Source organism: Globicephala melas, chromosome 11 (assembly GCF_963455315.2).
Source record: "Globicephala melas chromosome 11, mGloMel1.2, whole genome shotgun sequence".
In the NCBI taxonomy this organism is placed as follows: domain Eukaryota; kingdom Metazoa; phylum Chordata; class Mammalia; order Artiodactyla; family Delphinidae; genus Globicephala; species Globicephala melas.
The window spans coordinates 21,567,929-21,592,422 of record NC_083324.2 but is presented as its reverse complement, the minus strand read 5'-3'; the positions used below and the strand labels follow the sequence as shown (position 1 = coordinate 21,592,422).

The window sequence follows — 24,494 nt, the reverse complement described above, 5'->3', positions numbered from 1 at the left end:
CTCAGTATCAAAAAAACAACCCAATCAAAGGATGGGCAGAAGACCTAAATAGACATTTCTCCAAAGAAGACATACAGAAGGCCAAGAGGCACATGAAAAGATACTCAACATCACTAATTACTAGAGAAATGCAAATCAAAATTATGAGATATCACCTCACACCAGTCAGAATGGCCATCAAAATATCTGCAAACAATAAATGCTGTAGAGGCGGTGGAGAAAAGGGAACCCTCCTACACTGTTGGTGGGAATGTAAATTGGTAGAGCCACTACGGAAAACCATATTGAGGTTCCTTACAAACGGAAAAAGAGAGCTGCCATATGTTCCGGCTCTCCCACTCCTGGGCATATATCCAAAGAAAAGCATGGTTCAAAAGGATACGGCACCCAGTGTTCATTGCAGCACTGTTTACAGTAGCCAAGACATGGAAGCAAACCTAAATGTCCATCAACAGATGAATGGATAAAGAAGATGTGGCACATATAGACAATGGAATATTACTCAGCCATTAAGAAGAATGAAATAATGCCATTTGCAGCAACATGGATGGACCTGAAGATTATCATATTAAGTGAAGTAAGTCAGAAAGAGAAAGACAAATATCATATAATATCACTTATATATGGAATCTAAGAAAACAGATACAAATGAACTTATTTACAAAACACAAACAGAATCACAGACTTAGAGAACAAACTTATAGATACTGGGGGGAGGGGTGGGGGAAGGGATAGACTGGGAGTTTAGGCTTGACATGTACACACCTCTATATTTAAAATAGATAACCAACAAGGACCTACTGTATAGCAGCAGGGAACTCTGCTCCATACTCTGTAATAAGCTAAATGGGAAAAGAATTTGAAAAGGAGTAGAAACATGTATATGTATAACTGAATCACTTTGCTATACACCTGAAACTAACACAACACTGTTAATCAACTGCACTCCAGTATAAAATAAACAGTTTCCTATAAAAGCAGAAAAAACACATACATTTCAAGAGCACATGGAACATTCTCCAGGACAGATCACATTATACCATAACACAAGTCTCAATAAATTTAAGACGAGTGAAATCAAGCACTTTCAACCACCCACAGAGGTATGAAACAAGAAATCAAATTACAAAAAGAAACCTGGATAAAACACAAATGCGTGGAGACTAAACAACGTGTTACCAAAAAACCAATTCGTCAGTGAAGAAATCAAAAAGGAAATCAGAAACTATCTCGAAACAAATAAAAATAAAATACAATTTTCCAGAATCTATAGGACGCAGTGAATGTAGTTCTAAGAGGGAAATTTAGTGATACAGGCCTACCTCAAGAAACAAGAAAAATCTCAAACAACCTAACTTACCATCTAAATGAATTAGAAGAAGAGGAACAAAGAAAGCCCAAAGTCAGCAGAAGGAAGGAAATAATAAGTATTAGAGCAGAAATAAATGAAATAGAGACTAAAAAGAAAACAGACAAGATCAATGAAACTAAGAGCTTGTTCTTTGAAAATATAAACAAAATTGATTAACATTTAGCCATACTCATCAAGCAAAAAAAAGAAAGGGCCCAAATAAATAAAATCAGAAATGAAAGAGAGGTTACAACCAACACCACAGAAATACAAAGAATCATAAGAGGTCAGGAGAAATAATTATATACCAACAAACTGAACAACCTCAAAGAAATAGATAAACTCCTAGAAACATACATTCTTCTAAGGCAATCAGGAAGAAATAGAAAATCTGAACAAACTGATTACTAGTATTGAAATTGACTCAATAATCCAAAAGCTCACAACAGGATACCAAGGGGGAAGGGGGAGCTGGGATGAATTGGGAGATTTGGATTGACATATATATACTATCAATACCAAATATAAAATAGATAACTAATGAGAACCTACTATATGGCACAGGGAACTCTACTTCATGCTCTGCGGTGCCCTCAATGGGAAGGAAATCCACAAATGAGGGGATACGTGTATACATATGGCTGATTCACTTTGCTGTACAGCAGAAACTGACACAGCAGTGTAAAGCAAGTATACTCCAGAAAACAAAACAAAAAATCCCTTCACAACAAAGTCCAGGACCAGATGTCTTCAGAGATGAATTCTATAAAACATTTAAAGAAGAGTTAATACTTATCCTTTTCAAATTATTCCCAAAAGTTAAAGAGCAAGGAATGCTTCCAAACTCATTATCCTTATACTAAAACTATAGACAAAGACTGTACACCAAAAAAAGAAAAAAAAAAAGACAATTACTGGCCAGTATCCCTGATGAAGATAGAAGCAAAAAACCTCAACAAAACATTAGCAAACCTAATTCAACAGTACATTAAAAAGACCGTATGCCATGATCAAGTGGGATTTATTCCAGGAATTCAAGGATGGTTCAATATCTGCAAATCAATCGATGTGATGCACCGCATTTACAAAATAAAGGAGAAAATCATACAGTCATCTCAATAGATAAAGAAACAGCACTTGGCAAAATTCAACATCCAGTTATGATTAAAAGCTCTCAACAAAGTGAGTATAGAGGGAATGTACCTCAACATAATAAAGGCCATATACAATAAACCCACAGTTAACATCACACTCAATGGTGAAATGCTGAAAGCTTTTCCTCTAAGATGAGGAACAAGACAAGGATCCCTACTATCACGACTTTTACTCAACACAGTGTGAGAAGTCCTAGTCACAACAATCAGACAAGAAAAAGAAATACAAGTTATCCAGATTAGAAAAAAAAGTAAAACTGTCACTGTTTGCAGATGACATGATAGTATGTATGAAAAAAACCTTAAAGATGCCACCAAAAAACTATTAAAAGCGATAAGTGGATTCAGTAAAGTTGCAGGATACAAAAATCAGTATACATAAATCTATTGTATTTCCATAAACTAATAACAAACTGAGAAAAATTAAGAAAACAATCACGTGTGGGATAAGCGAACCCTTATACACTGTTGTTGGGAATTTAAATTGGTGCAGCCACTATGGAAGACAGTATGAAGATTCCTCAAAATACTAGGAATAGAATTACCATATGATCCAGTAGCTACCCCACTTCTGGCTCTCTACCCAAAGAATACAAAAACACTAACTGGAAAAGAAATATGCACCTCTATGTTCACTGCAGCATTATTTACAATAGCCAATGTATGGAAACAATCTAACTGCCCATCAACAGATGAATGGATAAAGAAGATGTGGTGTATATATATATACACAATGGAATATTACTCAGCCATAAAACGAAGAAAATTCTGTCATTTGCAACAATGTGAATGTATCTAGAGGGTATTATGCTAAGTGAAATAAGTCAGACAAAGAAAGACAAATGACATATTATTTCACTTATATGTGGAATCTAAAAAATTTAAAAAAAGAAAAAAAAAGAACAACAAACAGAACCAAACAGAAACAGACTCACAGATGCAGAACAAAAAACTGGTGGTCTCCAGAGGGGAGAAGTGTGGGAGGTTGGACAAAATAGGTGAAGAGAATTAAGAGGTACAAACTTCCAGTTATAAAATAAGCCATGGGGATGTAATACACAGCACACGGAATACAGTCAATAATTGTGTAATAATTTTGTGTGGCAACAGATGGTTGGCTTATCCTGGTGATCAATATGTGATGTTTATCAATGTCAAACCGCTATGTTGTACACCTAAAACTCCCATAATATTGTATGTCAACTATACTTCAATAAAAACATTAAACGTCTTTACAACTGTTAATTAAAAATTAAGTAAAATCTGCAGAGGCAAGCAACCATTGTTGTTACCTTTCGAAATGAATCTGTGATTAGTGAAGATGAAGTAATTCTCTCCTGTGCTAAAACTCATCATGCACCAGCTACTGCGGGGAGATGTAAATAAGAGACCCAGTTCCCATCCTCAAGCAACTTGCAGACTAATGGGAAGCATACGTTCGACAAGTTTTTACAACAAAACAAGATGCACATCATGAACTGGAAGTATGGGGAGATACAAGAACATATAGAAGATCTGAAAGGCGACTAGGCATTAAGTGGACAAATGTGTGTTGGGGGGATGAAGGGAACGATTCAGGCAATGACAGGTGAAGTGCAGAGATGAAAGGGAACAGAAAAGCCTCCAGTTTGCCTGGGGTACAGTAGTTCAAAGAAAAAAGTAAGACAGAACGAGATTATGCAGGGCTTCGTCAGCCAAGCCATGGTAAGGAATTTGGATTTCATTTTAAAGACAGTGGAAAGTCACTGAAGTGTGGTTTTAAATATGGGAGTGACGTAATGAGTTCTGTTTCTGTAGAAGGATGGCTACAGCGTGAAAATTGGAAGACGAAGAGTAGTAAGCTCAGCAAAATGTATTTAGGCCCTTAGACGGTGGAGGTGACAGTGGGGTAGAGAAGAGTGGACTGATTTGAGAGAGAGCAAGGAGACAAAATGAGTATGATCTGGATTCAGTAATGGAGCAAATATATACACTAAACTGTCCCAGCTGGGGAGACAAACTTAGCAATTTTTTTTTTAATGTTAAAGATCCTTACCTTTTTTTTTATAGACCTACAATCCTTTATCTTTAAGCCCCAAATCCAAAAAGCTCTGAAAATGGCAAGAATTTCTTTAGAATGGCAGCAATACCTGACCTGAATTAACATGAGGTTCTTCATCTTGCCTTATCCCATCCTGCATGAATATTCATGTATTTTACTGTATAAATATTAATATCTGTAATTATGGGGTGCAACTGCAGAAGACGTTAGGTCTGTTAGGTAATAGATGGCATCTGCACTATGTTGCCTTAACTAAATCTGACAGAATCTGAATTCAGCAACACATCTGGCCCCCAGAGTTTCTGGTGAGGAATTCTAGATGGGAAATTTGCCACGTTCACTTTCCATTTTGAAAGGTGGCGGAGATCACGCTGATACACAGCAATGGTATGTATACAATACGTGTACACCAAGCAGTCTACAAACGTGTGTCTGTTTGGTAGGGTAGGTGGGATGTGGCTAATTATTGTCGACTGTATGGTTCTAGAGATAAGAATGTGTGTGTGTTTTAACTGCTGACCTTTAGAAATGCATCATAAGACAGGAAGTGTTGTTTTCAGGGAGGTTTCACACCACTGTAGAGAAACTGCTGCAAGACTTAACCTCATGCATCTGTCCCCTTGGGGACTGATACTTGTTTCTAACAAGGTGTCTGCTGGAAGGAGCCAGGGGGCATCAAAAGGAATCAGTCCCAGGCCTCCACCTACAACCATCAACATTGATGCTTTTTTTTTTTTTTTTAACCACTGCCACCATATTCTGCTAGGGGATAGGGAAACAACAAATGAATGATATCCCAAACTATTCTCACAGAACTTGCTCCAAAGATGTTATATAAATAGTAAACTAGAAATAAAGAGAATATTAGTCTATAACATCAAACACGAGGTGAGACAACCAGGTTGCTGACTTTCTGAATAGAGTTTTAGAGGAGGCGGAAAAGCATGTCTAGGGAAGAAACTGCTCCAGTGGGTGATATTTGGAGAGACAGTTGGGCAAGCAGAAATCAAAGCATATCTTCCTGATTGTCCAGTAACTGAACTCCTCATTGGTACCTCTTGGGAGACATCATTAATACCCTACTCATTAAGAAATTTGTGGGGTTATATTTATGTTCATTTTTTAAATGACACTGACATAGTTGACATAGGTGCAGCCCTAGTTTCCTTTGAGTTGCAAAGACAGCGAAGTAGGGGGGTTCTTTAGTGTTAGGTCCCTTTGCAACATTAGGGAAACTGACCAGAAAGGTCTTACCTTCAACACAAGAAGGCTGAGCCCGAGTTGTGCCAGCAACCTGTCCTGGGAAGCAAGAACACTTGACCGTTTGTGATCGCTCCTCTATGCGGTTCTTGTTACAGCACCTGTGCACTGCGACCACCTCACAGGTCCCTTGCTTGATTTGGTGGTGACCTGGTGGATAACAGGGGAGCAAAACAGACCCAGTGCTGTTAGGAAGAAATGAAAGTACCAAGGATGTGAGTGATGCCATGACTACATTTCCCAATTCCATGTATACTACGTTTATGAATCCTTTTTGTTTGTTTGTTTTGATGTAAATTTAAACTTATATAAAGGTGGCAAGAATAGTGCAAAAAACTCCTATAAAACTGAGGTATACAGAAATTTGGCTTCTAGGACCTTTAGCCCCTGGTATCACACCAATGGCTGTGTTATGTTACTTACATGGCAAAAGAGATTTTGCGGATGTAATTAAGATTACTAATTAGTTAAGTTTAAGAGAGGGAGATTATCCTGGATTATCCATGTAGAGCTAAGGTGATGAGCCCTTCAAAGCAGAGAGATGAAGCAGAAGGCGAATTCAGATTTAAACCACGAGGAGGACTCAAAACGCCATTGCTGGCTTGAAAATGGAGGGGCCAAGAGTCAAGGAAATGGAGACTTCAGTCCTACAACCACAAGGCACTGAATTCTGCCAAAAACCTGGATGTGCTTGGAAGCAGATTCTTCGCCAGGGTCCCCATAAAGGAAGGCTCTCCTGCGGATACCTTGATTTTAACCCAGAGAAACCAGCCAAACTGTGCCAGACTTCTCACCTACAGAAACAAGCCGCTAAATTTATGGTAATCTGTCACAGCAACAATAGCAAACTGATATAAGACCTTCTACCTAGATTCCCTAATTGTTAACATGTGACCCCATTTGCTTTCTCATTCACTCTCTTTCATATATTTTTCTGAGCCATCTGAGAGTAAGTTGCAGACATGACACTCCTTCACCCCTAAATACTGTGTATTTCCCAAGAATAAAGACTTTCTCTGACATAATTAACGAATTCAGGACATTTAACATTAATACAATGCTATTATATAACTGACAATCTACAGTCAAATTTTTCCTCTTGTCCCAAAAATGTCCTTTAGAGCCATTTCCCCCGCTGCTCAGGATCCAATGCAGAAGCCTACATTATATTTAGTTCACATTTCTTTAGCCTTCTTTAATCAGAAACTTCTCCTCAGCCTTTATCTTCCTTGACCTTGACATTTTTAAAGAATACATGTCAGTTATTTTGTACAATGTTCCTCAGTTGGGATTTGTCTGATGTTTCCTCCTGATTAGAGTCAGGCAATGCACTTTTAGCAGATTACCCCAGAAGTGACACTATGTTCTTCTCAGTGCATCATATCAGGAGGCACATAATGTCATTTATCCGGCTTTTGGTGCTCTTACTTTTAATCACATGCTTAAGGTGGTGGCTGCCAGGTTTCTCCATTTCTAAAGGTACTATTTTGCCCTTTGTAATTAATAAGCATTTTAAGGGGAAATATATTCAAACTATGTAAACACCCCACTCTTCAAACTTTGACCCACTATTTTTAGCATCCATTGATGACTTCCACCAGAACCAATTATTAATATGATGGTTGCAAAACTGATATTAATGTTCAAATTATCTCAGATCTAGACAGGAGGAGCCCCTTCATACTGGCAGCTGTGTCATTTTGACATGTCCCCATTATGCTTTGAGATCTTAGCTAAATTTCTCCAAGGAGCCCTGATTGTTTTTAGTGGGGCTTCAGATTTAGAAACTAGGACCTTGGCACAAAGGTTTATTCATTGCTACCAGGGAGTGACTTGGGGCTGAAAGGGCAGATAGACCTATGAAGTGTGTGTGTGTGTGTGTATACAGTGTGAGTCCACAGCGTAAGTCCACACTGGCATCTCCAATTCCATCTTAGCACCACAGGTTCTCACTGCTCTGTCCACAATTCTATATTTCTACCTCCCATCGCCAACAATGATAAAACTGACTTCCATACTCCTGTAACAAACAGAAAATGGTTTACGTTTAATTTATATTGGAGTCCATTTTATCAGTTAGAAGTCTTTTAACAATGGAAAGTGATCTAAGCTCACTTAAGCCAAAGAGAATTTATTGGAAAATTATCAGGAGATTGTAAAACCAAGAGAGAATTTAGCTGAACACTAAGTGGACCCATTCTCATGGCTGGACCTGAGGGAATGATTCCACTCCATGAGTCTGTCGTTCTGTTCAAGGTCATGTCAGCTGTAGCAGCCACCGTCTAAGATGGTCCCTAATGCTCCCTGCCTCCTACTGTCCACACGTTTGTGCAGTCCCTTCCCACATGGTACCATCTTTATGACCAATAGCGTGCAGAGGAAATGATGATATGTCACTTCCAAAATTAGGTGGTCACCCTTTCTGTGCCTTTTGGATCACTCACTCAAAGGAAACCATGGGATAAGTGGCCCTATAAAGGGGCCATTGTGGCAAGGAACTGAAGTCTCTTGCCAACAACCCTGTAAGTGAGCTTCAAGGTATATTCCCTCCTACACCGCACCAGCACTGGTCTGTGTGCCAGTGCCAATAGCACACATCACAAGTGATGGTTTATCACTTCCACAGTCGGGTTATAAAAGACAGTGGTGCAGTCCCTCGCTTGCTCATCAGTCACTCTGGAGGAAATCATGCTGTGTGCTGCCACGAGTGAGTTTGGAAGTGGATCCTACAGCCCTAGTCAAAGCTTCAAAGACTACAATCCCAGCCAACAGCTCAACTGCAATCTAACAACCCTGAGTCTGGACCACCCAGCTAAGCCATTCCCAGATACCTGCTGCTCAAAGACTGTAAAATAATATATAGTTGACCCGTGAACGATGCAGGACTTAGAAGCGCTGACCCCACACACCCAGTCGAAAACCTGAGTATAACTTATGGTTGGCCCTCCTTATCTGTAGTTATGGATTCAGCCAACCACAGGTCGTGTGGTACTATAGTACATACTTACTAAAGAAAATCATAGTATAGTGGACCTGCACAGTTCAAACCTACGTTGTTCAAGGGCCAACTGTTTGTTGATTGTTTCAAGCATCTAAGGTCGGGGCTCATTTGTTACACAGCAATGGATAACTAGTGCACCAACTCTGGTTATACCAAGATGGAAAGACTTACCTTTGCTCTGATAAAAAAAACAAACAACAGAAACAAGATTGTAGAGGCAATGTTTAGAAATTATTAATGAAAGGCAAGGTTTTCAGGCACCCTTGAGCACCCTCATGATTTTCAGATATATCGTTTACATATATATTGTTCTGTGAATTACAAGAAATCTCATCTACTCGTTAAAACAGGTTTCCCCGAGGATTCCCACAGGTTAATGCTTTGCTTGGTTTCTGTTGTTTGGTGTATGTGCTTCGAATAACAAAGCTCCTTTTTACAATTCTGTATTTCAGATTTTTAATCCATACAGATAGACCTTCTACAAAATAACCTCTATATCATGGTGAATTTTTTCTGGCCCTTCCCTGTCATACTATCTTAAATGGTGGAATCAAAATCCAATTAATGGTGATAACAAACACTAAGGCAAAGTTTCATTTGTAAAATACATAAAAGTGGAACCAGTACCCAGAGAGTCAAATCGCCAGCATGAGAGAAAGTTTTCAATCCACTACAGAGGAAAACATAAATATGAAAGGAGTAATTAAAACTATAAACCTAATTAAATGTTTGCAAGAAGAGTGCTGATTTCCCATAGGTAGCTGTGTACAATTGTAAAAAAGTAAATAAGTAAAAAATAAAGAGTAATTACAATGTCGGTAAAGTAGCATGGGACTTTAGCACCAAGTAAGCAGAAAAGTGAGGACTGGGGAGAGTTCATGGGGAGATCCTTTCTGTAGTCTCCAATTGCAAATAAGCACTTCAGGTCAAACGGTCCTGGACAGGTAATGAGTAGCCACGAGGGGGAAGAGGGGTGGCTGGGATGAATTCATCCTCAGTCTTCTCTCAGTGACCACCCTCCCTGTTGGCCATCGTCTCAGTTTGCTCAGCTCCCACAACAAACTACCACAGACTGGGTGGCTTCAACAACAGACATTTATTTCTCAGAGTTCTGGAAGCCAGAAATCCAAGATCAAGGTGCTGGCCAATTCAACTCCTGGTGAGAGCTCTTTTCCTGGCTTTAAACAGCCTCCTTCTTACCATGTCCTCACATGGCAGAGAGAGAGAGAGAGAGCATGCGCTCTGGTGTCTCTTCCTTTTTTTCCTAAGGACACCAGCCCTATTAAATTAGGGCCCACCTTATGACCTCATTTAACCTCTATCACCTCCTCACAGACGCTCTTTCCAAATACAGTCACATTTGGGGGTTAGAGCTTCAACATATGAATTTGGTGGGTGGTGGGGGCACAAACACTCAGTTTGTAACAGCCATCATGCCTTAATTAGATTTTTAATGGTCCTAGAGAATCTATAATGAAAGCAGCTCTAAACCTCATTAAGAAAATAAAAGAAATGTGCTTTAGTAACTTCCTAGAATAGTCAAGAAGTGATGTGAACATTCATTAATATTATAGTTTGCTGAGAATTTTGTTGCTATTTAGATAACCATCCACAAATGCAAATAGTTTTTTTTTTTTTCTATTCAATCTTGTCTCTGAATAATCAGCTTGCCTGGTCTAGAATTTTATTCATTTATATAGCACCAACTATGGTACTTCATTGATTTTTAAGATACATATTTTAACATGTCAGGATGTGTCACAACTGATAGCATCTTACCATTATAATTGGCATTGCTTTTCTTTCTTTGAAATACACAAAACAGCAGTATATTTCACAATTGACAGCATCTTAGATTTGATAAAATATGGTAGGTTGCAGGCACTCTTCTAAACTTTCTACAAATATTCTATGTAATCTTTTAAAATGCTACAGTACAGGCACTATTTTTATTCCTATTTTACATTTAATAAAATGTCCAGAAATTGATTTGCCCAAGTTAACACAACTAGAAAATAGCAAGAGAAGAGATTCAAACCCAGGCAGTGTCTATGCTCTCACAGCAGAAAGTGTAGTCGCTATGGTAGCTAATATTTCACCAAGTACAGCCAAAATAGTATCTCTACCTCAGCAAGTCACAAGATATGGCTCAGTTTCCCACATAAACATCTTTTCTACTTGATAACAATGTTTATGTGGCTCCATTTAGACAGTCTTTCTAGAAATGTGTATACTGTTGACATGTGACAATAATCTTTGAATAAGGATGTGCCTCGTTTCTTTGTAATCTTTGTTCCTGGCACAGGAGATGGGTTCTTAGAAACAGGTACTTAAAACTGCTGAAGGAATGATGGCAGAAGATAGGGATCCAGTGTGGGCGATGCACAGAAATCACTGATTATACGTGCTTGAGCAGCTCATGTGTTAACATTTTATTAGTCAGAGTTCTCCAGAGAAAGGGAACCAAGAAGATGTGTCCAAGGGTGGACAGATTCATGATGCAGTAAGAGCTGATGTTTCAGTTTGAGTGCAAAAACAGGAGAAGATACGTCCCAGTTCAAAACCTGGAAGAATTCTCTCTTATTCAAGAAGAAGGTTAGGCTTTTTGCTCTATTCAGGCCTTCACCTGATTGGATGAGGCCCACCCACGTTAGGGAGGGCAATCTGCTTCACTCAATCTATAGATTCAAGTGTTAATCTTATCCAAAACACCCTCACAGAAACACCCAGAATAATGTGTGACTGGGCACACCGCCAGTCAAGTTGACATATAAATGTAACCATCATAAACATCATACAGCTACGTAGTATAGTGTTGCTGGATGAAAAAAAAAAAGAAAGTAGAAAACAGACAAGAAACTAGTGGCTCAGTTCTCTAAAAACATACAAAAGGGATGCCTTGTTCAGTAAGCTTAGTACCAGAAAGTGGCCACTTCAGGTAAATTCACTTAAAACAAAGATGCATTTTCTCTCTTAAACAGCAGGGAACATTTCAGTTGGAGATCTGTCTTGAAAACTACAGCTAAATACATATACATAAGACCTGTGCAGTAAGTGAGAAGTTGTAGCTGAAATCTCTCATTTCTCTTACTTTAGAGCTTCAAGGTGTGAACTGGAGTATATACGAATGAATTATCCAGAAGTGGAGCCAGCTTCACTGGGCAGAAGCTGGCCAAACAGGGGGGAAAAGAAAACTCCTTTTTTTGCTGTTAACCCTTGTCAGTTTCTGGGCCATTTTCCTTCCAGTTTTCTCTGGGCAGGTAGATGGAAGCGTATTTATTTCTATTTATTTAACCAACACTTTCATACAGTATACTGTGTGGCAGTCACTATTCTCAGTGTTCTTGGAGACATATTTTATAAGTGGGGAAACGTAAAACTTCCTTGATTCCTTTCCACGCTTCTGAACTTGCAATCAGGTTGTATATGTTGTTTTCAAAAAAGGTGACTTAAAATTAATATTGACAGAAGTGTAAAATTTAAGATGCCTGGTTCCTCACTCACCTGACTAACTGATGTATATAACATTAAAAGAGTTAGGACAATCCTTACCAAAAAAAGTTGATTTCTTTGGGATTGCTATAGAGGATGGATTAACTTTATCTGCTTAAATACATATCTTTTTTTCTTATTAAATATGCTTTTAAACTGAAACCATTTCCACTAAGATCAGGAACAAGACAAGGTTGCCCACTCTCACCACTATTATTCAGAATAGTTTTGGAAGTTTTAGCCACAGCAATCAGAAAAGAAAAAGAAATAAAAGGGATCCAAATCAGAATAGAAGAAGTAAAACTGTCACTGTTTGCAAATCACATGATACTGTACATAGAAAATCCTAAAGATGCTACCAGAAAGCTACTAGAGCTAATCAACAGATTTGGTAAAGTAGCAGGATACAAAGTTAATGCACAGGGCTTCCCTGGCGGCGCAGTGGTTGAGAGTCCCTGCTGATGCAGGGGACGTGGGTTCGTGCCCTGGTCCGGGAAGATCCCACATGCCACAGAGTGGCTAGGCCCTTGAGCCATAGCCGCTGAGCCTGCGCGTCCGGAGCCTGTGCTCCGCAATGGGAGAGGCCACAGCAGTGAGAGGCCCACATAATGCAAAGAAAACAAAAACAAAAAAACTTAATGCACAGAAATCTCTTGCATTCCTATACACCAGTGATGAAAAATCTGAAAGACAAATTACGGAAACACTCCCATTTACTACTGCAACAAAAAGAATAAAATACCTAGGGATTAAACCTACCTAAGGAGACAAAAGACCTGTATGCAGAAAACTATAAGACACTGATGAAAGAAATTAAAGATGATACAAACAGATGGAGAGATATACCATGTTCTTGGATTGGAAGAATCAACATTGTGAAAATGACTATACTACCCAAAGCAATCTACAGATGCAGTGCAATCCCTATCAAACTACCGCTGGCATTTTTCACAGAACTAGAACAAAAAATTTCACAATTTGTATGGAAACACAAAAGACCCCAAAGAGCCAAAGCAATCTTGAGAAAGAAAAACAGAGCTGGAGGAATCAGGCTCCCTGACTTCAGACTATATGACAAAGCTACAGTCATCAAGACAGTATGGTACTGGCACAAAAACAGAAATATAAATCAGTGGAACAGGATACAAAGCCCAGAGATAAACCCACTCACATACGGTCACCTTATCTTTGATAAAGGAGGCAAGAATATACAATGGAGAAAAGACAGCCTCTTCAATAAGTGGTGCTGGGAAAACTGGACAGCTACATGTAAAAGAATGAAATTAGAACACTCCCTAACACCATATACAAAAATAAAATCAAAACGGATTAAAGACCTAAATGTAAGGCCAGACACTATAAAACTCTTAGAGGAAAACATAGGCAGTATACTCTATGATGTAAATCACAGCAAGATCCTTTTTGACCCACCTTCTAGAGAAATGGAAATAAAAACAAAAATAAACAAACAGGACCTAATGAAACTTAAAAGCTTTTCACAGCAAAGGAAACCATAACCAAGACCAAAAGACAACCCTCAGAATGGGAGAAAGTATTTGCAAATGAAGCAACTGACAAAGGATTAATCTCCAAAATTTACAAGCAGCTCATGCAGCTCAATATCAAAAAAAACAAACAACCCAATCCAAAAATGGGCAGAAGACCAAAATCAACATTTCTCCCAACAAGATATACAGATTGCCAACAAACACATGAAAGGATGCTAGTCTACATCACTAACCATTAGAGAAATGCAAGTCAAAATTACAATGAGGTGTCACCTCACACCGGTCAGAATGGCCATCATCAAAAATCTACGAACAATAAATGCTGGAGAGGGTGTGTAGAAAAGGGAACCCTCTTGTACTGTTGGTGGGAATGTAAACTGATACAGCCACTATGGAAAACAGTATGGAGCTTCCTTAAAAAACTAAAGATAGAACTACCATATGACCCAGCAATCCCACTACTGGGCATATACCCTGAGAAAGCCATAATTCAAAAAGAGACATGTACCACATTGTTCACTGCAGCTCTATTTACAATAGCCAGGACATGGAAGCAACCCAAGTGTCCATCAACAGATGAATGGATAAAGAAGATGTGGCACATATATACAATGGAATATTACTCAGCCATAAAAAGAAATGAAATTGAGTTATTTGTAGTGAGGTGGATGGACCTAGAGTCTGTCATACAGAGTGAAGTAAGTCAGAAAGAGAAAAACAAATACCGTATGCTAACTCATATATATGGAGTCTAAAAAAAAAACAAAAAAGGTTCTGAAGAACCTAGGGGCAGGACAGGAATAAAGACGCAGACGCAGAGAATGGACTTCAGGACACAGGGAGGGGGAAGGGTAAACTGGGACGAAGTGAGAGCGTGGCATGGACATATATACACTACCAAATGTAAAATAGATAGCTAGTGGGAAGCAGCCACATAGCACAGGGAGACTAGCTCGGTGCTTTGTGACCACCTAGAGGGGTGGGATTGGGAGGATGGGAGGGAGATGAAAGAGGGAGGAGATATGGGGATATATGAATACGTATAGCCGATTCACTTTGTTATACAGCAGAAACTAACACAACAGTGTAAAGCAATTATACTCCAATAAAGATGTTAAAAAAAATTTTGTTTTTAATAAATAAATAAATATGCTTTTAAGAAAAGTTGCAAACAGCAGGGTAAATAACTATTTGTCCCAGTGCAGTCAGGGCTTTCCCACTGTAAAGGAGGTAAAATATAAAAACCACATTTGCAATAAAAGTTCTTCGGCTGAAACTGCTTGAAAGCTGATGGAGAGACAGAAGCATCAGATTAGGGTGACTTTTTCTTTATCCTGTTATTTCCCTTGAATCATTTTCCTTTTGTTTAAATCCTTTTTTCCCTTCCTCCTCCAGCCCAGCACAAGAAAATACACCCTCAGAGAGAAGCGTCACACTCCAGTGATCTTAGAAGGCATTTATTTGATTTGAGCGGGGTATTCTCTTTGGCATTCTCAGCCTCCCCCCTCCATGGAAGCAGAACAGAGGAAACAAAGGGCTGAAAACAAGATTTCATGAAATGAAAGCAGAGAATGAGGCCGTGGCTAGTCACCTGCCTTCGGGAAACATGCCCAGTATTCCTAGTTGTGCTTCCCTTATAATTCTCAACTTTCTTCCCCATCCCAGCTCCAACTTGGCTTTTTGTCAAAAAGAGAGACGTCACGTAAGTTAAGACTATGGTAGCCATGGGACCATCAGCTGGACAAACATGGTAACTTAGCTGTGCAGACAAATATCCTCTGAGCCCCTACTATGCGCCAGGCCCTCTGCGGGGGTTGAGGACACAGTAGTAAAAAAGAGAGATGCTTCTGGCCTCAACAAGTAGAGATACCAAATGGAAATATCTAACGATTCTCCTAAGGTGGAAATGGAATTCTTCCCTGTTGGTAACCAAGGGGAGAGCCCTGGACTTGGAGTCAGAATTGCTGAAATGGAATGCCAGCTTCCCCACTTGGAGAATTCCACTGAGTAATTCAATCTCATTTTTCTGATACACAACTAGTACATTATCTATCGCACATGATGGTTATGAAGTTTCAATTAAAGTGTTAATGAATGAAAAGTGTTTAATCGTGAGCTACTTACACCATAGATGTTGAATAAATGACTTTGGGTTTTTTGTTTACATATTTATTCAATAAATACTCGTTGAGCACTTACTTTGTGCCAGACACATGGAAATGTAACACTGAACAAAACAGGACAAAAAAAGCCTCTTCCTCAAGAGTCTTTTGTATTTTTGTGATGAAAGAAACACAAAGCATGAAAAATGGAATTTAAAACAGGGAGGGCCTAAGAAACTAACACGTCAGTGTGAAATTAAAGCAGGTGAGAGACTATTACTTGCAGATATCTGAGGGAAAGAGGCCCTTTACCCGGAGCTATGTGAGAGAAGGGAAGATGAGTAGGAGATGATGTCTGAAAGATAATGCAGGGTGAATGGGCAGGTTACCCAGAGCCTCATGGGTCACCGTGAGGCTCACAACCGGATGGGAAGCCCCTGGGAAGTCTGAACTTAGGATGACCGGATATGACAAATATTTGTAAAGGATCTACTGTAATGACCACAGACTAACGAGGAACAAGGATGGAAGCAGAGACACAGCTCCTGTCACCATAACCCAGGGAGAGGTGATGATGGCTTGGTCCAGGTGGTAGCAGTGGAGATGTAAGAAAAGGTGGCATTCTGGATATATTTAGAAGGTAGAGGTGACAGGATGTGTTGATGGGTTAAATGTACGATGTGAGAAGAAGACAGGAGTCGATGCAGACTCTGAGGTTGTTGCCTTCAACAACAAGGGTGAGGCTGACTCTTAAATAAAACGGGGCAAACCAGGAGCTTGCTTGTTAGGTGTTAGGTTCCTAACTGAAGAATGTCAAATAGGCAGTTAGATTAGACGTCTGAGTCTGGAGTTTAAGAGAGAAGGCTGGTTTCAAGCTAGACATCTGTTCATCATTAGAATATGTGGATGGTATTTAAAACCAACAGACTGGGTAAAAATCCCCAAGGAAATAACTGTAGCTGGAGAATTTTTTAAAAGGTTCATTTCAATGCTAAGAGTTTGGGAGAAGAGAAGCAGTGGCCAGTGGCCTAAGAAAAAAACCAAGGAGGAATGTGGGGTGCTCTGCAAGCCCAAGGGACAAAGGTTTCAAGGATAAGGGAGTGATCATGTTAACTGCTGTTCCGAGTTCAAGTAAGATGAGGACCACTGGACATTGCAGTATTAAGGTCAGGGGTGGCCTTCACACGAAAAGTGTCAGAAAAACAGTGGAGGCAAATCATGATTGGAATGGGTTTCAGAGAAAGCATACAGTGAGAAATTGGAGACAGTAATTATAGCTAGAAATTGTGTTGTGAAAGGAAGAAGAGAAATGATACTGTATAGGGTATACAGGTGTTAGCAATTTCTTTTTTAAGATGAGAATTTACAGCAAACATGTATGCTGTTGGGAAAAATCTGATAGAGAGGGAAAGCTGCTAGAGAGATGTCTGAGTAGGCAGGAGGTAATGGGTGGAACCTAAGTGAAGAGGCAGGCATTTGTTAGGAGCACAGACAGTTCATTTATAACCCTCCTCTTTCCAATTTTCTGTGTGCCACCCTTGTGCTGGATGGTCTATATGGAAGCTGTGTTCATTGCTATGTGAGTATTCATTAACATCATCAGAATAAAAAAATATGCCTAGTCACACATAAAACTAGTCCCCACTCAACACCAGGGACTGTCCTGTCAAGGCTGTCAGAGAGCCTCTCGGCGACGGTCCAAAACATCCTATGATGCAAATGTTACAAAGGATGAAGAATTTCATAAGGTCCTTGAGAGTGACATAGTAGAGCTGCTCGAGTACCACTCAAAGCCATTCACTGAGAATATGGCAGATTTAGCCCAATAATTAAAGAGGAGAAAATCACCTGGAAAGACTTCACAAAAGAGAATGGCTGAAGTGGCGAAGGGCTAAAGAGAGCAGCTCATGGGGAAATTGGGGAAGCTTCTGAATGCTTTTGTAGACAGTTATGATCCTGTGGCAAAAGGCCATGATAAAATAAAAGATGATCCGTTACACTATGTTACAATTTTTCCCTGAAAAGCCGTATCTAATGCAGTCTAAGAATTTTATCCCAACTGCCTTTTCCTTTCCTGCCCAAGACCTTCCACCCGCACTCAAAAAATACAACTTTCCTCCAGAAAAATTTCCCATCTACCTGGAACACTGTCTTTGTGGGGAAAACTGTTGTTATCCTATTCTTATAGATAATTACAAATACAGTTTTTCAATAACTGATTAAAAGTCAAAACAATAATATGTTCTAACGTCAACACAACCCAGCCACTTACCTTAGTTTTTAGAATAAAAATCTCCCATACTCAGCATTCCTAATTCATCTTAAGAAAATTTTTCATCTGACATTATTCAAAATAATACACCTATTCTAGGGATAAAACATTCACAAACAATGTGACTGACAAGGGATTAATCTCCAAAATTTACAAACAGCTCATGCAACTCAATATCAAAACAACAAACAACCCAATCAAAAAATGGGCAGGGCTTCCCTGGTGGCGCAGTGGTTGAGAGTCCGCCTGCCGATGCAGGGGACACGGGTTCGTGCCCCAGTCTGGGAAGGTCCCACATGCCGCGGAGCGGCTGGGCCCGTGAGCCATGACCGCTGAGCCTGCGTGTCCGGAGCCTGTGCTCCGCAACAGGAGAGGCCACAACAGTGAGATGCCCGCATACCACAAAAAAAAAAATGGGCAGAAGACCTAAATAGACATTCCTCCAAAGAAGACAGACAAATGGCCCAAAGCACATGAAAAGATGCTCAACATCACTAATTATTAGAGAAATGCAAATCAAAACTACAGTGAAATATCACCTCACACCAGTCAGAATGGGTATCATCATAAAGTCTACAAACAATAAATGCTGGAGACGGTGTGGAGAAAGGGGAACACTCCTACACTGTTGGTGGGAATGAAAATTGGTACAGTCACTATGGAGAACAGTATGGAGGTTCCTTAGAAAACAAAAAATAGAGCTACCATATGAGCCAACAATCCCACTCCTGGGCATATATCCAGAGAAAAACATGGTTCAAAAGGACACATGCACCCCAATGTGCATTGCATCACTGTTCACAATAGCCAAGACATGGAAGCAAACTAAATGTCCCTCGACAGATGAATGGATAAAGAAGATGTGGTACATATAGACAATGGAATATTACTCAGCCATTAAAATGAATGAAAGAATGCCATTTGCAACAACATGGATGGACCCAGAGATTATCATACTAAGTGAAGTAAGTCAGGCAGAAAAAGACAAATATCATATATCGCTTATAAGTGGAATCTAAAAAAAAATGATGCAAATGACCTTATTTACAAAACAGAAACAGACTCACAGACTTAGAGAATGAACTTATGGTTACCAGGGGGAAGGCTGGGGAGAGGGACAGATTGAGAGTTTGGGACTGACATGTACACACTGCTATATTTAAAATAGATAACCAACAAGAATCTATTGTAAAAGAAATAAATTTTTTTAAAAAAACACATATTCTAAAGACTTGCCCTCCACACTTTTCTTAAGCAAATCTACTATCTCTTTGCCATTCTTTGTCAAGAATACCATCAACTAGAAGATACATATAAGAAGATGATAAGATGATAAGTATGGAATAAATGCTCTGAGAGGATCTCATCATTAGATGAATACATATCATATTATATATATATATATATAGTCTTTCTGATTATTTATATATATAAACTAGAAATAGTTCCCAGTTTAATTATAATATAAAAGCTGTCTGTAATTAATAACATATACTTTCACATGTTACACTGAGATGCTACTTTACAGTAGACTTAATCTTCCCATATTTCAGAAGTATTCCTTCAAAACGTCTGTCATAGACTGAATTATACCCCCTCTCCGCAAAATGTATATGTTGAATCCCTAACCCCCGATGTGACAGTACATGGAGATAGGGCCTTTAGGAAGGTAATTCAGGTTAAATGAGGTCTAAAGGGCAGGTCCCTCACAACAGGACTAGTGTTCTTATAAGAAGAGGAGGAGATACCAGAGAGCCTGCCCTTTCCACACACGCACACAGAACAGGCCACATGAGGACACAGTGAGACGGGGGCTGTCTGCAAGCCAGGAAGAGACACCACACCAGAAAATGAATGTGCTGACACCTTGATCTTGGACTTCTAACTTCAAGAACGGTGAGAAAATAAATTTCTGTTGTTTAAACCACCCAGTCTGTGGTAATTTGTTACGGCAGCCTGAGATGACTCATACGTTGTCACTCACTAATTCTAACTTCATGGACTGAAAAAGGTGACATGCTTCACATCAAGGGCTATCACAGTGAAAACATGACTGGGCAGAAGAAAGCTTTTGGGATCATTCATGTTTCTGAAAAAGTTTCTGTCTGCGTGTGTGTATGGTAAATGGGATTTTTAAACCCAATTCATTATCTGCCTTAGTTTATGTCCACATAGTTTATTACAGTAGCAAACTGTATTGGAGAATCGTCTTGTTCTTGGGAAATATATGCAGTTTGCCACTTACTTTCAAACAATTCAGAAAAAAGAAAAGAACAGCTGTATAGGCATAGGCGTATGTAATTGGCAGCTCTAATACGATAGGATCTCATAAGGGATCTAAAGATGTACTTTTCACTCAACCTTTCTTTAGATTTGAGAAGTTTCCAAATAAGAAGCTGGGGTTAGCTAACATTGCGAGAAATAACTTGAAGTCATTACAGTCACTAAAGACACCAGGTGCCTCTGTTTCAATAGCTATCCTGCCATCTCTCTACTCCTGGGAGGTTTTCAACAAGTGACTTCACTTCTCTTTGCCTCGGTTTCCATATCTACAAAATAATAAGGCTTCAGAGGTCTGATGTGAGGATAAATAGTAATATAGATAAAGTGTCAAGAATGCTGCCTGGTGTATAGTAAGTGCTCAATAAATATTGGTAGCGCTAGATGCAAACTAGTTTATATAGGATGGATAAACAACAAGCTCCTACTGTATAGCACAGGGAACTATACTCAATATCCTGTGATAAGCCAGAATGGAAAATATGAAAAAGAATATATATATATATATATTCTTAAAACTGAATCACTTTGCTATAAGTAGAAACTAACACAACCTTATAAATCAACTATACTTCAATAAAAATTTTAAAAATATTTGTGGTGCTAATAATAAGTATGACAGTAAAATTACTGCTATTATTATTATAGACTACTTAAATAACTATTAAACTGGGAAGATCTAGGAAGAAATGCAAAGAACTGAATTCAAATCATTTTTAAAAAGTTATGCTTCTCAGAATAAGGAAAAAGTAAGTGCCTCTAAGAGCCAAGCATCCACCTTATCATGGTCCCCTTACCAACGGTTATTTATTGAATTAAAGATCTGAAACAGTCAGCAACCTTTGTTTTAATTTTTCCCCACCTGGTGCATGAATTCCTTATTTCCCGAAAAGTTTTCATTTAATGCCTCCTTAAACCCTTAGCTCTCCCATTAAAAGCCTGTTGCTGCCAAATTTAGGGCATCTCCAACGATGTGAATCATGACTCCCATCTCCATTGCACTGGACTACACCGGGCCCTCCGGTTTCTATCTCTCTGGCTCCCGGTTTCATCATTGCCTAGTACTTTTAAAGGTTTTCAACTCAGCAGGATCACTGGGGCACAGGAAATCAAATAAAGTGGCTCCCCATGTTCAGCTGATCAGACTGAGCCCCTTTTTCTTTTGAAAGGAGAACATAATTGCAGAAAGATAGGAGAGATTGCAAAAAGCCTCTCCCATAGCGGTAGCTGATGAAGTAGAGAACTGACATTACGATTTACTGGCACCTTCCTTCCCAGCCCCAGGCATGCTCCACCCACCCCTTTCCTAGCACTCCCACAAATCAGGGGGATAGCTAAGTGAAAGAAAGAGAGAAAGAGAAAGAGAAAGAGAGAGAGGGAGAGGGAGAGAGAGAGGGAGAGAGAGAGAGAGAGAAAGGAAGGAAGGAGGGAAGAAAGGAAAAAGAAAAAAGAGAAAACAAAGAAAGAGAAAGAAAGAAAAAGAAGACAGAAGGAGGAGTGAAACGGCTGTGTTCAGTTTCAAAGAGCCTGTTACACAACTAGTGTATATATATGCTAAAGTTAGAATAAAGCCAAATGGAGAGTTAAAAATAAACAAAAGGACTTGTTTTCGTCCCTGCAAGCCCCTTCATGCACAGTTGGATAGATTTCTTAACCGTTCTTCTACTAAATTTATATGCAGAACCGTCTCCGTGGACAAAAATAAATAAATCTATGTGCATGTAGAAATTGGTGATAAGCTTCCACTTGTACATTTTAAACCTAAAAAGTATATATGTATTTTTTAACATTTTCCCTCAGAAAATTTTGTTCTATTTTACTTCTAACTAAAACAGACTCCAGCAAAATGCTGCATGTTTTTTTATCATAACCTAAACAATATTTCAGTTGTTATTTAAACTCTTATAAACATTATTTTTGTTCTCATGTTATACATGTCACTATCTATCTAAGCCCAGAATAATCAATAAAATAGCATTCTGATATGCTACCCTGACATGTCACCATGAACCTTTCCTTAACAGCAACTTAGCAGAACCAATTTTCAATAGATGTTTTAATTTTTTATTTCCCAAAAAATGGTAAATCACCCACCTATGTCGATGTTCTCTCCTTTCTAAGACCCAACAAATATGACAGTTAAGGAAGACAAAAGATTTGAACTCACAAGAGCAAAGAATAAAAGTGGAGATATCAACAAGTGAGAAACATTTAATAGTGTTTTGGGAGATGGAAAGAAGGTGAATTAGGAGTGACTGATTGAGACAGCAGGAGTGGGGGAATGAGACTGATTCACTTCCAAGGACCTCAATAGGTCCTTCAAGGCATGGGGCTCAAAGCAGAAGGCTTGGCTGACCACCAATATACTCAAAAACAAATTCCACTGGTCACCAAGTCCTATACATATTCAGAGATTCCACTCTTCTATAAGGAGGAACGACACTGAGAGAAAGTCTCCAATATGAAAAACACTAAAATAAACAAAATAGAAAAAATAAAACTAGAGGACACAGAGTTAACTCAAGGAACAAAGACCTAAGAGTACAAACAGTAGCAGTATGACTCCAAAAGAAAAGGAGGAGGAGGAAATGATTAACATTTAGGATGTGCCAAATAGTCTGTTTATTAATATTTAATATATAATATATACCTCTACTAGTTTTATATGTATTATAATATATATAAAATCTCACAGTTATAGAACATATACATATGTGTATAGATAGATATATAGAGATAGAGATATAGTCTCATTAAATCTTTGACAATAGGTAAGGGAAGGGAATCAAACAAAACTTTACAAAGCCATCTATCAAGTATTCAAAAAACAACAACACACCACATCTCAAATCCAGGTAATCTGGTACTGCAAAATGCTATGATAACAAAATTAATCTGATAATGAAAAAGCACTCTTGGGAATTTTTTAATAGATGAAACCAATGAAAATCTCTCATAAAATTCAAAAAATGAAGATAAAGAGATGGAAATCATTAACACAAACAATAAATGCTTATAAAAACAATCCAAATGTCCCAATATCCTACTCCAGAGATAGAAAACAACAACAAAAAGTGTAATGAGGATATCATCAAAGCAATACATATCCAAATCAGAAGGACTTGAATCCAGTTAGTGCCCAGAAACACAGAATGAAGAGCAGACCTATGCCAAGATACATCTGCATGAAATTTTAGACTGCTCAGAATAACAACAACAAAAACAAAACAAAAGGGTAATAGCTTTGAAAAGCCAGGGGAAAAATACTAACATGTGGAAAAAGAATAAAACAATTTTATTAGACTTCCCAAAAACAACACTATATGCTAAAAAGCAATTGAGTTATGCTTTCAAAATTCTAAAGGAAAAGACTGCTAAACCCAACAAAACTATCAATAAATTTTCAAACATTGTCTCAAACGTTTTAGTTTCATGAACCCAATTGTTTAGGAATTTACTGAAGGATATGCTGTAGCAAAAAAAAAAAACAAAAGAGTAAAGCTCAAAAAGAGAGAGACAAGGGAAAAGAAGGAAATCAATCCAAAAGACAGATGAAACAGAAACAAAGCCAGAGGGTCAGTCTTTCAGCTAGACACAGTGGAAGAAGCAGTCAGAATGGAGACAATCTCTGAAACAAAAAGGAATTTGATATGATGCATAAGCTGAAAACATTTATGCATGCAAATAAACGATAAAACTATCCAAGAAGGGACATGTATTCTTTATCTAGAAGTTTAATACATAAGATTTAAACTTGTTGAGTCAATAAATCACAGTATATGCATATTGCTTAGAAATGTGATATTAACAAAATCTAAGATGTAAAAAAAGAAAACAGTATTTGCAGCTGTTTTGTAGCCATATTTCTGGAGAAAACCATAATTCAAAAATATACATGCACCCCAATGTCCACTGCAGCACTATGTACAATAGCCAGGCCACAGAAGCAAACTAAATGTCCCTCGACAGAGAAATGGATAAAGAAGATGTGGTAGATATATACAATGGAATATTACTCGGCCATAAAAAAGGA

The 24,494-nt window shown here is 38.6% G+C and overlaps 1 protein-coding gene across 1 annotated transcript in view; it reads right to left on the bottom strand.

The window, feature by feature from the left end:
- Positions 1–24,494, bottom strand: part of TAFA4 (TAFA chemokine like family member 4) — a 127,542-nt gene that overhangs the window by 11,222 nt on the left and 91,826 nt on the right. Inside the window, exon 3 of the mRNA XM_030867806.2 lies at positions 5,801–5,956. Within this exon, the coding sequence (XP_030723666.1) occupies positions 5,801–5,956 (156 nt within the window). The remainder of the gene's footprint in view (positions 1–5,800; positions 5,957–24,494) is intronic.